This window comes from Sorex araneus, chromosome 1, assembly GCF_027595985.1.
Source record: "Sorex araneus isolate mSorAra2 chromosome 1, mSorAra2.pri, whole genome shotgun sequence".
NCBI classification, from domain to species: domain Eukaryota; kingdom Metazoa; phylum Chordata; class Mammalia; order Eulipotyphla; family Soricidae; genus Sorex; species Sorex araneus.
In genome coordinates, this window is record NC_073302.1 from 361,311,624 (window position 1) to 361,328,109 (window position 16,486).

Sequence of the window (16,486 nt, forward strand, 5' to 3'; positions counted from 1 at the left end):
CTCCTTTGTATCTAAGTTCCTTCCTTGATTTGCTGCTTTTAAAGTTCTATCTCTATCCTTGGTTTTCATGATTCTGGTTAGGATGTGTCTTGAGTTATTTTCTTTTTGGATTTCTTTTATCTGGCACTCTCCAGGCATCCTGGATCTGGATGCATGCACTCTCCAACTCTGGAAATTTCTCAACAATAATATCTTTGTTGCATCACCATTAGTGTTGCCACCCGGCCCTCTGGAATCCCAATGATTCTTATGTTTTAACTCTTGAACTCATTCCAAAGTTCTCTCCTCAGTTGTCCATTTATTTGGAGTTTTTTCCCCATCCTCTGCTGTTGTCTGGAGATTTTCGGCAACTCACCTTGTGGCTCACTGATTCTATCTTCAGTAATTGTTACTCTGCTTCCAAGGCCTTCCAGTGAGTTTTTCATTCCAGCTACCAAGTTCCTCAGTTCTGTCCTTTCCTTTTGTATTTTCCTCACTTCTGCTCTCATATCCTCTTGTTTTACTGGTGGTCCATTCCACTGCGTGAGCTTCTTATACATCCTCAACAAACCCTTTCTAAATTCCTCATCTAGAGGTTATATAGCTTGTTATTACTGGTTGGGTACTCTGGGCTACCATCTTCACTCACTCAAGTGGGGTGCGGTTCTGCATGGCAGTTGGAGTTGTCTTCTATGAGTTTCTGTATGATTAGGTGCCTAAAGTTAGGATGTCTTTACTTGTCCACCATGAATCCACTTTGCAAGCAGGTGTAATTCTAGCCTGGGTGGAGGAGATGGAGGGTGGAGCAAGTACCAAGTCAGCCACCAATAGCAGCTGCTGCCACTGGGCTCACCGCAATGAATGGAAACAATTTTAAGTACTAGCTTTACTAAAACATTTCAAATATCATAAAGTTCACCTTTGGATTTGGTTTTGGTTTTGAGGCCATGCGCTCAGCAGTGTTCAGGAGACCATATGCAAGGGCCAAGGTTGGAGCTAGGTCAGAAGCGTATACGGCAAGCTCTTTAAACTCTGTACTACATCTGGCCCCAAAATTTACCCCTTCAAAGTATGCAAGTCTTGAGAAAACAAAGTAAAATTTGAAATACATTTAAAATATGGAAGAATCTGTGAGGGGGCTAGGGTGATAGTGCAACAGGTAGGGCACTGGCTTTGCAGATGACCAACCTGGGTTTGATCCCTGGTACCCATATGGTCCACTGAGTCTACCAGGACTGAACCCTGAGTGCAGAATCAGGAGTAAGTCCTGATCACTGCAGGGAGAGGCCCCAAAACCAAAAATAAATAAAATATATAAAAATGTATGCATACTACATAAATGTAGCACTGTAGCACTGTCATCCCATTGTTGATCGATTTGCTCAAGCGGGCTCCAGTAATGTCTCCATTATGAGACTTGTTATTACTGTTTTTGGCATATCAAATATACCACGAGGCACTTGCCAGGCTCTGCCTTACAGGTGGGATATTCTCGGTAGCTTGCTGGGTTCTCCAAAGGGATGGAGGAATCGAACCCGGGTCGGCCGCATGCAAGGCAAAAGCCCTACCTGCTTTGCTATCACTCTGTTTCTTTAAGTTACTTAGTAATTCTAGCTATATAAATGTACTATGTATAAAACATGCAAGAAGAGATGTGTGACAGTGACCAATGAAGACTTTTAAATACAAAATATGCTCCTCTCTGGCAAAATTCTTGTTGTGAGAGACTGTAACTTAGAAAAGTAACAGTAAAGGGCTGGAGCAATAGCACAGCAGGTAGGGCATTTGCCTTGCATGTGGCCGACCTGGGATCGATTCCCAGAATCCCATATGGTCCCCCGAGTACCGCCAGGGCTGATTCCTGAGTGCAGAGCCAGGAGTAACCCCTGTGCATCACCGGGTGTGACCCAAAAAGCAAAAAAAAAAAAAAAAAAAAAAAGAAAAGTAACAATAAAATCTGGAAGAGCCATCATGGCCAGTCAAAAAAAAGGAGAGCAATTAAATCTTAAGAAAAAGGTAAAGTATAGATGATTCTACCTGCACGGAAAAGTCACCTGTTAGTGCCTGACTTTAAACAGCTATCAGCCAAAGATCACCAAACATATGACAAATGACTGACCCAAAGAGAAACAGCAAGTTGAGAAGAAATTATCAGTTGAGGGAAAAAAATGCAAGTGTGTGCAAGCACCCACATGCACACAAAAACAAATTCCAATTATTAATATTCTTGTGAAAAGATATTATCCCAAAAAATACACAGGGGAAAGTTCATAAACAAAGCTGGTGGAAACTAAAAACAACTACAGAAATAAACATTAACTGAAAGGTTAGAAAAAAGCTTGAAAAATAACAAGAGCAAAAGGACTTAAAAAAAAAAACAGAAGAATTAAAAGAGAACTTTAATGCCCATATTTAAATAATGGGATAATTTCACCAAAAATAATATGGAAATGTTTTTTAAAACACTATCCAATATGGGAGACACAAGTTAGTGTGTGAACAGGCTTACAGAATATACACTACAATGGCTGTAAACAAATTCCATTTAAGACATACAAAAATTAAATTTTATAACCCTAGCAAAAAGTAAGATCTTAAATGCTTACAGTGGCAAGTGGGAGAAGTTTCATTAAAAAAAAAAAAGTATTTTTTTAGGGGCTGAGTATAGGAGGTAAGGCATTTGCCTTCCATGCGGCTGACCCAGATTTGATTCCTGGTATCCTATATGGTCCCCCAGGCACCATCAGGAGTAAGGCCTGAGTGCAGAGCCTGGAATACCTACTGAGCACCACCAGTTATAGTTCCCTCCACCAACCCAAAAAAGGATTTTTTTTTAAAACACTGTAGCAGTGCCAGAAAGAAAGCCTATCAATCAGGAGTAGAGGCAAAATATATTTTTTTCAAACACTGGAATATATATATAAAGTTTTTTATCTGAAATTCTTTCTCAGTAAGACACAGAAGATGGTGTTCCATCAGAAACAATGGAATACATCAAGAAGAGATGTAAAAACCAAGGAACTAGGAGAAAGAATCTGAGAAAAAGGCAAAAAGAATCCTCTGAACAAGGACTGAAAAAAGAACTAATGATCAAAATGGCTAAGTCAGAGACCTCAAAAACCCCAGAAGAGACTACAACAAGATGAAACTCATAGACTAAGAGATGTTTGAGCAGAGAAATTTTATATGGAACAGAGAAGATCTGAGCATCACATAGAAAAACTATTTTTGTTGTTTGTGTAGAAAAAACAAAGCGGTAAACCAAACAGGACATTAAATTGGGAGAGAAAAATAATTAAAGAGATATTTAATTTACTATTGATACACAGGATAAATAACATTTAAAAATCAGCAACAATAAGTAGTTTGTCTAACTTCTGATTCTATATTCAAATTAGAGGTCAAGGAAATTATCTATTCTACATAGCTGCTCAGGCTGGAGCCATAGTGCAACAGGTAGGGCGTTTGCCTTGCACACGGCCGACCTGGGTTCGATTCCTCCATCCCTCTCGGAGAGCCCGGCAAGCTACCAAGAGTATCCCGAGTATCCCGCCCACACGGCAGAGCCTGGCAAGCTACCCGTGGAATATTCAATATGCCAAAAACAGTAACAACAAGTTTCACAATGGAGATGTTACTGGTGCCCACTCGAGCAAATTGATGAGCAACAGGACGACAGTGAAACAGTGATACGCAGTTGCTTGTAAGATTCAAATAACTTTTCTAATCCATAAATGACTATATAAAATAAGTTCAATTTTACTATTTACAAGGACACTAAAAGTAGACTATATATGTAGTCTTAATTTTTTAAAATAATTTTAAAATAATTTTTAAAAGAAAAACTTTATGTATAGCATTGATGGTGGGAAGACTGAACAATGGGAATTAATATGGAGCTGAGAGTTTAAAGGGACTGATGAGTCGTTTATGAAAATATGCTATGACAAACCAGATTCTGGAGAAGCCAAAATCAAGACCTTTTCATGCTCAGACCAAAAGACACCAAGCACCATCAAAGTAATAAATTATATGTCAAATACCATGTTGCTCAGATTATCTAAAATGAAGTAAATAACAAAGTATAAGAACACTATTTCAGATTTTACTCTAAGAAAAAGTAGTATCTACTAGCAAAAAGACTAGCCAGACTTGCCTAGCCGGCCCTACCTCTCAGCAACTACTCCCTCAACCACTCCCAAGGACTCATTAAGACTCTTCTAGGAGCTAGAGAGTCTGGTGAGCAACGCGGCCGGAGAAATGCTCCGGACATGAATCTGGGCCAACAACACCAGGGATCCAGACGGAGGAGGTACAGCAGGCACACCTTGGAGCCCTGGCGACACTGAGAAGCAACTAACACGGCTCCGGGTTGCGGGACTGGAACACGGCCTCGCGACCTTTTCTAAAAACTGAAAACATACAATCTTTTAATGACAAACCAATTATCAAAAAAAAAAAAAAAGGAAAAAAAAAGACTCTTCTAGGAGCTAGAGAGATAGCACAGGGGCTAGGGTTCTTGCCTTGTACACAGATGAGCCAGGTTTGAACCCTGGCATCCCATATGGTCCCCTGATCGCCAATAGGAGTGATTCCTGAGCTCAGAGGGAGGAGTAACCCCTGAGCACAACAGTGTGGCCCCTGAAAAAAAAAAAAATGAATGCTTTGCTTTCAGGATCCCTGGGACAGGGTTCAAGCCTCGCCACAACGCTGCAATGTCCATAGGACAGAGGGTATGACCCAAAAACCAAAGGAGAAAAAGAGAAGAAAGAATATTTTGTAGTCCATTCAAAAGGTCATGAAAGGAGAACTTTAATAGGCAGAGTATTTTAATTCTATGACAAATTTAAAATGGTTCCTATTCGTTTTATTCTGGGGAGTTTTTGGGTCACATCCAAAACTACTGCAGATTTTAAGCTCAGAGGCTACTCCTGGTTCTGTGCCTAAGAGTGATCCCTGATGGTGCTCAGGGGCAATACGTGAGGCAGGTGCACTGTCACAGCCACAGGCACAGCCTTACTCCTGTACTCACTATCTTGCCAGTTCCAAGATTGCTCCTACTTGTACAATCCACATCATACCTATATTTTCCAGTTCAAAAATTTACTTTACACATATTTGCTTTTCACAGATAAAAGAAATCATCACTTCTTTCAGAACAAGAGGTTTTCACACATGATTGAAATAAGCAACAATTTTGTCATCAATAACGTTGTTTAAGGCATAGTAATGTAGTTATTAAAAACATTTGAAAAACCCTGAACACTTACAAACCATTTACCACATGACTAGCACAGTAAATCTCCTGTAAAACATAAATCTTTGGGAGCAGAAAGCATATACTATAAAAAATGAAACCATATCTAAAATTTTGGATTAGTTTTACAAAATCTGAGAAGTTGGCGAGAATAAATGCATTATTTTCCTGAGGGTTAAAATGGAGAGTGAATGAGTCTTGGATATTTTAATTTTGGACAGGAATTCAAACATTAGTTTTTTTTTTTTTTTAAAAAAAAAGAGTCATAGAGGTAGCAGGCTGAATCACACATAAGTAAGGAGCGTGGCCCTGTATCCCACCAGTCCTGGTTTGAATCCCTGGCAACATATACCATCTCAGAACACTGCCAAGGGCCACACTGCTGAGTGTAGAGACAGGACAAGCCCCTAAGTACCACTGGTGCAGCCCCAGAACATACACAGATACAGAGAGAACATATCTTATGTAAGTTATTTATCTTAACCCTACTATTTCTATCTTGATTTGAGAGATGAGAAAACTAAGGTACAGAGAAGTTAAGTAACTTGCTTAAAATCTGCAGTGGACTCCAGCAAGACAGCTGAACTTCAATCCCAGAGCTCCTCTGCCTAACAGAAGAGCACAAGCCCTGCACACACTCACTGAGCAGCCAGTCTCCGCCACTCCTGTGAGTGAGGGACAGACTTGTCTCACACGGAACTTACAAGGAACTCATGGTAGTCCTCACTCCTGGAGGTGAAGAGAAGACTCTCTTCAGACATCTCTGGATGCCTTAGGAGGATGAAACAGTGTAGCTGCAGGCCATCAGCTTTACTAAGTCCTACTAAGTTCCAGGACTGCAGCAATAGCACAGCGGGTAGGGCGTTTGCCTTGCACAAGGCTGACCCGGGTTCAATTTCTTCGCCCCCCTCAGCAAGCTTGGTAGCCTGGCAAGCTACCAAGAGTATCCTGCCTGCACGGCAGAGCCTGGCAAGCTACCCGTGGTGTATTCAATATGCCAGAAAACAGGAACAACAAGTCTCACAATGGAGACATTACTGGTGCCCACTCAAGCAAATCTATGAACAATGGGACAACAGTGCTACAGTGCTACTAAGTCCCAGTCAACAGAAGTAGATAAAACTAGGAAAGTGGAAAGAGAACACTGGATTTGTGTGTGTGTGTGTGTGTGTGTGTGTGTGTGTGTGTGTGTGAAATTCAGATAATTGCTGAATTTTAACTTCAGGAGCCTGTAATTTCCTGGAAGCTTATTCTTCAAGTCTGTGAGCTATCCTAGGATTCCTTCCAGGAATCTGAGATAATATGTTGTTTTTCCACTTAATGTTATATTGAGTTAAGCTACTGCCACCGGTAGCTGAAAGCCTTCAGATTCTCTACCACAATGCAATACTAGTTTAACACTAGAAATTAAAAAACTTAACAAGGTGGGGCTGAAAAAACAGTAGAGAGGGTGGGCACTTGCCCTGCACGTGGCCAACCCGGGTTGGATCCCCGGCATCCAGTATGTTTCCACGGACCACCAGGAGAAATTCCTGAACAGAGAGCCAGAAGTAACCCTGAGCACCTTCTCAAAAAAAAAAAAAAAAAGTTGCAAAAATACAAGTCATTAACCTACCTCAAATATTTAAAAAGCCATATATTGCCCAGGTAAAATTTAAAACCTCAAAATAAAATAGCAAAATTATTCCATAACAAGTAATTTCAAAAGAAAAATGTATAACCCAGACAATGAGAATAAGCAATCTAAAGCTATGGAAAGTGACTATACTGAAGAGAATTCATAGTCTTAAGTCCTTTTCATCATTTAAAAAGAATGAAATAAAAACAAACTAAAGGGGCTGGAGAGATAGCACAGCGGGTAGGGCGTTTGCCTTGCACGCGGCCGACCCAGGTTCAAATCCCAGCATCCCATATGGTCCCCTGAGCACCGCCAGGGGTAATTCCTGAGTGCAGAGCCAGGAGTAACCCCTGTGCATCGCCAGGTGTGACCCAAAAAGCAAAAAAAAAAAAAAAAAAAAAAAAAAAACCAAACTAAAAATCTAGAAAAATGTAATTTAATAACAAAATAAGATCATAAAAATATTAATAAACTATACTGTTCAAACAGCAGGCTCTTTGAAACAAATCATATGCAATATATCACCCATTGAGTATATTTATGGTTTCTCTGTTCATTTTTCCTCAGCTCACATGCACATAAATTATCTCGGATTAACTTCAATTACAGAAAAAATTAAGATAAACAATAGTTTATTCAATTTAACTGACATACTTGTTTTTGATACACTAAACTTCTAGTTGCAAAAAGTACTGAATAAATGACTAATATCAAAATGCACCTACCAACCTGCACTTGTTAAGTATCAAAACTTCACCTGAGTTTTCATGAGAACTAAATTAAAAATTAAGATAGTTCTAAAATCATACCCTGCCTGATGAAGCTGCCCTTTCTAAAGGTCAATTTGGCAATAAAGATATCAAATGCCCGGAACAAATGCCTCTCTTTGGATCTAATGACCCCATGTTTCTTTTACATTTCTAAAAAAAGCAACTGGAGAAATGTAAAAATGTGCTTATCAGGATATGACTGCCAATAGTATGTTTACTAAACTGCAAAACAACGAAATACTCAGAAATATTCAACCGTAAGAACAACTGCATAACTCCCTGTCTTCTTTTACCCTAGATATCACATACCTAATATCTACTATATAGATATTAAGTGACAGAACTATACAGAACCATCACTACCTCCAGTACAACCTCTCAGATCCAAGTCACTGTAGATTTTGGCAGAGTTTCGCCCTCTTCGCTTGACCGTTGTATGTGAGTCTAGTTTCACAGTAGCCAGACTAATCCTTCAAAAGCCCAAGTAATGTCAATCTTCTGCTCACAAATTCTCCAATGCTCCCCCACCTCTCTCACTCTCAAAACAAACAAATAAACAAAAACCAAGACAACCCAGAGAGTCAAGGCTTATAAGAGAACTTTCTATGAGCCTTCATGCCACTCCTCTTTTCTCTCATCTTCCATCACTCTCAAAACTCCCATTACACATTTTTCACAGCTGTTCCCAGAACATGTAAGCACATTCATTACACTCATAACTCACGGCCATTCTTTAGTCACTCTCCCATCTGGGTATGCTTTTCCCCTAGAGATCTCATGGCTTGCTCCCTCATTCTGCTTGAATGTCACCTCATTAGTGAGATCATGCATAAATCCCTGCTTATAACAGGAATAAGCCTCAATCCCACACATCCATCTTTCCAGCCTACTTGTCTCCATCACGTTCAACACCCTCTATCACTCCTATGTATTTCACTTGTTTAGTGTCTTCCACAAGTAGAATATAAGACCCTTGACAGTAGGAATATACATATTTCTTCATTCTGGAATCCCTAGGACAATGCAATGAAGTCTCTCAGTAAGTTTTTCCTGAGTCGATTTTAGAATTCTGGGTAGTAATGTTTTTTAATGCTATTAAAATTTTTAATGTGATGAAACAAAACAGAAAAAGCACATTACCAAAGAAAACACAGCCCATGGAACAAAGAAGAAATCGCAAGGGAAAGTATGTTATTTTTAACAAACTTCAAAATTCATCGGGCTGTGCCAGGGATGTGAGTGATCAGAGACAGACTGGCTACCTTATACATATGAAGCTTTGGGTCTGGTCACAAAACAGAAACCTGTCAGGTTCAGTTCAAACAATTCTCAGAGGAAAACATGTAACTTTAAAATCTTAAAATACAGAAAAGTTTAACTTCAAGTCAGGTGTGGTCACCAAATGGTAATACATTAGTCTTATACAATCAAAATCGGGCAGGGACACAGTACACTGCTAGGGCCATGCTGAGCACTCATGGCTTAAGTTCAATTCCTAGCACCACATGTACCCACATTTGCAGGGCCTTGCATAGAATCCCCAGGCCAGCTGGGTGTAACTCTCTGGTGGGGGGAACCAGCACTTTCTGAGCATCAGATGGGAGGCCCCAAAATAAACAAAATCAAAACAATATGAAGGGTGAATGTTCTAAGTTTTAAATCTAAAATATGCGTGTGTGTACATCTGTGTATATACCATTTTATTTTGGTTATTTCTGGTGATAAGATTATAAGTGATCTGCAATTATATGTGCTTTTAATTTTATCTAATGAAAGACTACTGATTTAGTAACAAAAAATACTCTAACTTTTTTGTAATTCAATTCTAATAGCAGATCTCCTGTACTACCTGTCTCTTAAAATTCTTGTTTCCTGTAATTCTATGCTTGCTCTCCCTCAATATTATCCTTTAGTAATGTTACCTACTTTGTGGTGCCACACACTAATCTACATCAGTTTCTTGTAATATCCTAGAAACTCACATGGTGAACTATTTCAAGGAAGCTTCTAGATGGACATCCTATAGCCAGCCAAACGTTAACAGGCCTAAAAGGACTCAAGATCTTTTCCTTAAAACCTGCAAGGCCAGAGATAAGCAGCTCAGTAGCAGAGAGCCTGCCTGCCTTGAATGTGTGGAGTCCATGGCTTGACCCCTGGAGGGTGTGGGGGATTATGCGAAGGACCTGTTCATTCTTTATTTTTGACACTGACCAATGATATAAATTTGTGCCCAGTATGTGTCTGATCCTATCAGTTCTCTTTTAGAAATTGCAATCAACTTCAATTTGATGATGACTGAAATCACCAATGCCATAATTTCAATGTGATATCTACCAATTCTATTCAAAATGTCCTTTGACACTTCTGCTACTACTCTCTCTCTTCTGCTAACAAGTAGTAATCATAATAGAGGCTGATGTAGACAGCAGAAAACTAAACACTCACCAATTAAGAATCCATATATATTCAAACTATTTTGGTACCCACTCCTCTACACTGCCCATTCTATTCTGCTTTAAAACAACAATATATATTCTTCAACTGATTCAAGCTGATTTTTCTGAACTTCATATTTTCATCATTCTTCTTCACATGTTACACATTCAGCTTTTCTAAATGTGCTATCAAAAACCTAGGTTTTTGTGGATTTTTCTTTAGTCTGTAGTGTCTCTCCTGCATGAAACTTCTAAATCATTCAAAAGTTTGTCCAAACATTAGCTTCCTCTGTAAAGTAATTCTTTGATGTCCAGAGATAAGGAAACCTCAAAAAAGCAATTTTGTCAATAGAACACTTATAGCACTTGCTACAATATATATGCATCATGACTTTACATCATTCTCAAATACAACTGAGCACTGAGCACAGACAGGAAGAAGTCCCAGGTCTGAACCCCCCCACAGCTACCAAACCTGACCCCCAACAGGGGGTCCTCATGTTCTCTTGACCACACTTTTTGTAACGTTTTCAAAGTAAATCAGAAAAGTTAATTTTAAAATAAATTGAAGTAAAGTGAATTTTGAATAAGCTGAAGAGTTTTAGAATAAGGTGAAGTGAATTTTAAGATAAATTGAGTTCTCTAGTTACCCCACCTAAAAGAAGCAGGGGTAGCCAATGCTTCACTTGTCACTTTTCTGTCAATCCCTCCCCTTGACCAAGTGGGACCTACATCTAACCAAGGGCAAACAGCAAAGTCAGTGTGTTGTACAAGACTATACGCGTATCACTTCCTAAGAGTATAGCGTCCAAGAGAGTGCTGGCTTGGAAGAAGCTGCCATGAACTTAACTACCAGAAGGAAATAAATGCTGACAATCATTCACAAGAATCAGAAGCAAACACTTTTCCAGTTGTCTCTAGATCAGTGACTTGATCTTTTTACATCTGCAGACAGCATCTGTCCCACACAGCAGCCCACAGGACCAGCAGTTAGAAAGAACCAAGGTAGCAGACCCAGTGTTTTTCAACTTGTCAACACCCGAGGACTAGCCCTGGTCAAGGACTGATGATTGGAGACCTTTTACTGGTCTAGATAATAATCCAGAACTGGCTAGCACACTGGCTGAAGTCCTGCAAAAGAACCCACTAAGCTATGCCCAGGACTCCTAGCCCACAGAAACTGGACATAAAGTGTTCTTGCAGGTAGCTTAATTTATAATCATTTGTTCACAAGCATTACAAGAATAAATCCAAATTTCTGAATCCCTTGTTCACTTAAAGCACATTTCCCTTTATTTCTGAACAAGTAAAGGCAGAACAAACTTAACTCAGTCAAGTACATACAAAATTAAAACACTGAGGAAATACTTGGCCACATAGTTTCCTATGCTTCTCTTCTAGGTCATTTGCTAATATAGCCAACTGCACAAACGCCCAGTATAACATTAATTCGATTCTTGAAAACATAAGATGAATGATAAATGTGGATGGAAAGTTGATCCAGATAGCTCAAAAGGCGGGTGCATTTGCTTTGCACGAGAAAGCCCAGGGTTCAATTCCCAGCACAGCACTTTCTCCTAAGCGCCACAAGAGTGGCCCTCTGTCAACTGGTATCCAATTAATGGTTTAAGTGCCCAGAAAACAAATGACCTGCTTACCAGATCCAAGGTGAGCAACAGAAGTGAAAGAGACAGGAGGACTGGGTGGTCTCACGCTCCCGGCGTTAACTAGACCAGAGCTCCCTCCTACTGGCTGTGCTCAGCAGCGCCGGTCAGGCAGCACTGAGATCAGATGAAGCCTAGAACAACTCCAGCCACTGCTTCCTGTCTAGTCGACTTTCTATCTTGTTATCCAGGGAACTTTCAAAATATTCCCACAGCAAAAATCTCATGACTGAGGCTAACTCAGGAATAGCAAAGGACACAATAGAAGACATCTCCCCTACAAAGTTTAAAGATCTGTGAGATTACAAGTGATAAAAATTAACCACAATAGGGCTCTTAGGAGGGAGTTGGTAAGGGTGGAAGTTAGAAATGTCATCTAAGTGAAGCAGCAGCAGCAATTTCTCCTCTGCCACTCCTCACTAAGGTCTTGAATCTATTAATAAAAAGATGCAAGAAAAGGACCTAGAGAGACCACAGTACTCATGTTCAAACCTTTAGGCCCTGTAATATACTGGTAAGAAGTAAAGATTGAGAACATTTCAGTAATGGTTATTGGAGATAACCTAACAACCGCAGGTCCAGGCAAGGGCACAAAGGGCTGGAGCACCTGCACTGCTGTCTGGAATTCCTAGCTGGATCTCCAGCATCATATGGCTTCCTGGAGCACTGAGTCAGGAGCAGCCCCTGAGCACCACCAGGTGTGGCCCCTAAAATCAAACCAAAAACAAACCAAAAATCCACACCTGTCTAAAGATTAAAAGAGTAAGATCTGACTAGAAGTGGTTTTTTTACATAACCAGTCTTAAGATACAACCCTTACTATGTTGATAGTACAATTCCCAGGGAACAGGAGGCCCCAGAGTTACAATCTGACTACTGAAATATTTATGGAGCACCACACCCAAACAAGCTCAAACTGATGAGGAGGTCAAAATCAATCCCGTAACACAGGTTTATGTGTCTAGATAAACTCATTTTATATTTCACTTCCAAACTTTCAGCTGTATATAAGAATTCTACAGAATTTCTCTAGACATATTCACCACTCAGATATGTTTTCAGAGTCCAATTTCACCTACCCTATCACTGTTGGATCATTAAAGACAATCTTACCACCAGTGAGACATTGCAACTTCACAGTGAATATATGTATGCTAAAAAGTTTGCACCAAGACTGAAAAATATTCGCTTATACCCTTACAAAGCTGTTTTTTTCAGTGATAGACAAAAAGCTCTTTGTTCAATTTTATAGTATTAAATTCACTATTCTGAAAATAATAAAACAATATCTACATCACCTTAAACTCATAGATGCATTACATGCAGATTTTTATATCAAACAATTCAATTTTAATTTCCATAAAGTGCAATATCTGTATTAGACACCTCTTTTCTGGTTCTCTCAGTTGAGTCCATATTGTCAGAATACATACATGCCCAAACAAAAAATGAGCAAAACTAACACAGAAAGCCTCATTTTCTAATTATGAGAATGAGTAAGAATTTAAAGTTGCTAGCAACTAATTTTTTTATGTGTCCTCCTGCAAAGGTTTTCACAACCTTATTATTACCATATTTCCTTGTTAGAAGCTATGAATAAAAGCTATGAATAATTTTATCAAGAACAGGTAAAAAACGTTCCACTAAATCATAAATATTCCATGCCTAAACATTTGTAGAACCCGTAACTGAGTAAAAACACACCCTCTTCCTCTCAGGCAGGAGTTAAGATCTTAGGACCTCGCTCCCATCCCATCATGAAACAGGAACGGGGCATTTCTCTGAACCAACTTTTCACAAGTGATATTTCTTATCTGAACCACCAGAAGACTTAACTACTTGTCAAATTTCCCAGTAATAATGCAAAATTTGGACCAGTCTAAATTCATAGGAGGAAAGAATTCAAAGTCTCCATTAAAAGTGCCTCAATACACGCTCTCCAGACCTGGATGCAGAAAGACTCCCTAGAAATCAAAAAGGTACTGCAAATACCTGTGAAATGCACTGATCTAGGAACCTAAATAAGAAAAATTGAGCTCTTCAACTTTCAACACAAATCTTTTTTTATTTGTTCATTTACCAAGAACATGGGCATCAACCCTCTGCTCCCTGCTGGAGGAACATATGTAATAAGCCCAGTGACTCTGTTAAAAGAATGACTGGTCCTTTAAATTTTTTTCAATTAAAAAAAAGTAATCAATATAATTAAGTAAGAACTACTAGTTTGACAAGCCATTTCCTACTCCTCGGTTCAGCAGCAATGAAAATCTTTAGAGGGTTCTAAGTGCTGGGTATAAATTTACATCTTAAAGTTATTCATTCTTGCCTCTACTTAGGGGAAAGTCATCTTTTGTTATCCCTCGGCAGGAAGGCAGCTCCTTCAACTGTATCAGCAGGACTGCGACAGCGAGGCCTGGAGAGCTCGAGCTCCTTTGCTCAGAAGCAAAAGGTAAGGGTGTCTTTAAAAGGCATTAGTATTTTCATCGACAACAGCAAAAGTACTCCATGGTGAAAATAAGGTAGTTATTTATCTACACTACTCTACAGTCAGCCTCCAAAGCAGTATCAGAAGGCAGATGGAGAAAATGAACAGGACCTTCCCATTTTTTAAGACTGCTGACAATACCAAACATCAGAATAGAGACATTTCACGACTTGATAATCCACCTGGCCAGTTCCCTACGCAAAGCCTGGTGTTTACAAACACGAGTAAAAGAAACAAAAGCGGCGGGGATCCTTTGAGCTCCGCTGTCAATGCATCCAGTCTCATAAACACAAGGCTGTGGTATGCTGAGGGCTGTCTACTGTAGTCAGCATCTCCTGCAAGGTTTAATTTCTAATTCTTTCTGCGGACTGAGAAGGGGAAGGTGTTTTATTAACCGCGCTGGAGGTCAAGCGGGCTGGCGGTATAAAATATAACTTTTAAGAGGTGGATGTCATTTTCCTCCAATCCCTTCAGCTGCTTCGATTTCCCCTTTTTTTCAGAAGGGGCTTTCTCTAAATTTCAGCAAACGGTGCGTCTTAAGAGCACCTAGGTTTCTACCGCACCTAGTCGGTGGCGCTTCGAGTACCGTTGGCTATTGTCTTTGGGAAACGGCCGGGTCTCCAAATGAAGCTTTAACTCTCACCTTCGCTCTCACCTAGAGAGCCTCGCTCGCGGGGGTTAGAGGGGCACTTTCCGGGGGCACATTCATCCAATTACGGGCCGGAGGTGGGGCTCTCCCCGGCGCCTAATCAAGAGTTGTACGTCCAGAGCCGGTGCAAAGGAGACAAACTCCTCCGTTTCCCCAGCGCTCGGGCGCGTGCTCACTCCGGAACAGCCTCCCGGACTTTGGGCCATCGGAAACTGCTCCCGGCCGGCGAGGGAGGCCCCGGGTCCCCCGACACTCGCCACGGCTCTTCCCACTTCCCGACAGCCCGTGGCGTCGGTCGGTGTCGGAGACAACCTTGGCCGGAGCGCTCAGCTCGCGGGCCACCCCAGGGAAGCCGCTGGAGCGGGGGGTGCACGGGGCGTCTCCGACCCACCCCGGAGGGGACCCGCTCGGCGGGGTGTCCGCCTCTGGGGAGGGCTGGCCCGGCCGCGCGGCGACTGCAGGGGACTCGCAGGGTCAGCGACTCACCGGGCGTCCGGTGGAAGGGGGAGGGGGCGGGGAGGGGTGCAAGGGGCGTACCTCCAAACATGTGCGGCGAGAGGTGAGCCGGGAGCGAGCCGATCACCAGGCGCGGCCCGCCCGGGCCCCCGCCCGCCGGCCGGTCCCTGCCGCCGCCACCGCCGCCGCCGCCGCCACCGCCGCCGCCGCCGCCGCCGCCGTCCTCGGGGCTGCTGTGGACCGAGTCCTGCGAGCCGTACGGGCCGCTGCTGCTGTTGGGGATGCTGAAGGGGGGCTGCGCGGCGCGCGCCCCCGACGCCACGGTGCCCACGGCCCCGCCGAGCGAGCGGCTGCGGGGGGCAGCCGGGGCGGCCGCGGCGCCGCCCGAAGCGCCGGGCTGGTGCGCGCCGGGCACCTGGGGCGGAAACCGCCCCGCGGCCGCGGCCCGCGCCGCCCCGCTGCCGCCCGCGGTCCCATTGGCCCCAGCGCCGCCGCCGCCGCCGCCGCCGCCGCTGCCGGAAGGGAGATCCGAGCCCGAGTAGGCGCGAGTGCGGCCGTTAGCGGCGGCCGGGCCGCTCTGCTTGGCGCCCATGTCCGCCCTGCCCCGGGCCGGGCCCGCGCGCGGCGCCCCGAGCGCCGGGACGGCGAGAGCGAGCGCGGGGGCGAGCGGGCAGGGCCGCGGGGCCGCGGGCAGCGCGCACAGCAGCCCGCACGTCCAGGGCCGCTGCCCCGCGCCCCGAGGGGCCGCCCGGCGCGCCCTCCGCCGCGGGGCCCGGGGCGCTGGCGGCGGGGGTCGGCGCTCGGCCGGGGGCGCGCAGGCGACGAGCGGGGGCGCCGGGGCGCCGGGGCCGGGCGGGCGCGCTCGCGGGCTCCGCGGGGAAGGCCGGCTCAGGTGGCCGTGCGGCGGCCGCGGGTTTCGGTTCGGGGGCGCCGCGACGGGCCGCTGCCGCTCTCTGCCGCCGCCGCCGCGCTCTGCGCCCCGGGCCTCGGCACCGCCTCCTCCCGGGCGGCCGCCGCTACCGCTGCCATCCTCCAGCTCCCACGGCGGCTCGCGGGCGAGTGGGAGGCGCCCGCCCCGACGCGGCCGGGGCCACCTTCCCTCCTCCCCCGGGCAGCCAGCTGTTAGTAACGGAGAAAGGAGACGAACGGGTGGCGCACGCGGGGCCGACGCGG

The 16,486-nt window shown here is 43.6% G+C and overlaps 1 protein-coding gene across 1 annotated transcript in view; it reads right to left on the minus strand.

The window, feature by feature from the left end:
- The window catches only part of ZNRF2 (zinc and ring finger 2), a 99,541-nt gene extending 83,551 nt beyond the window's left edge, over nucleotides 1–15,990 (minus strand). Inside the window, exon 1 of the mRNA XM_055136131.1 lies at nucleotides 15,395–15,990. Within this exon, the coding sequence (XP_054992106.1) occupies nucleotides 15,395–15,905 (511 nt within the window). The 5' untranslated portion in view covers nucleotides 15,906–15,990. The remainder of the gene's footprint in view (nucleotides 1–15,394) is intronic.
- Between the last annotated feature and the right edge of the window lie 496 nt (nucleotides 15,991–16,486).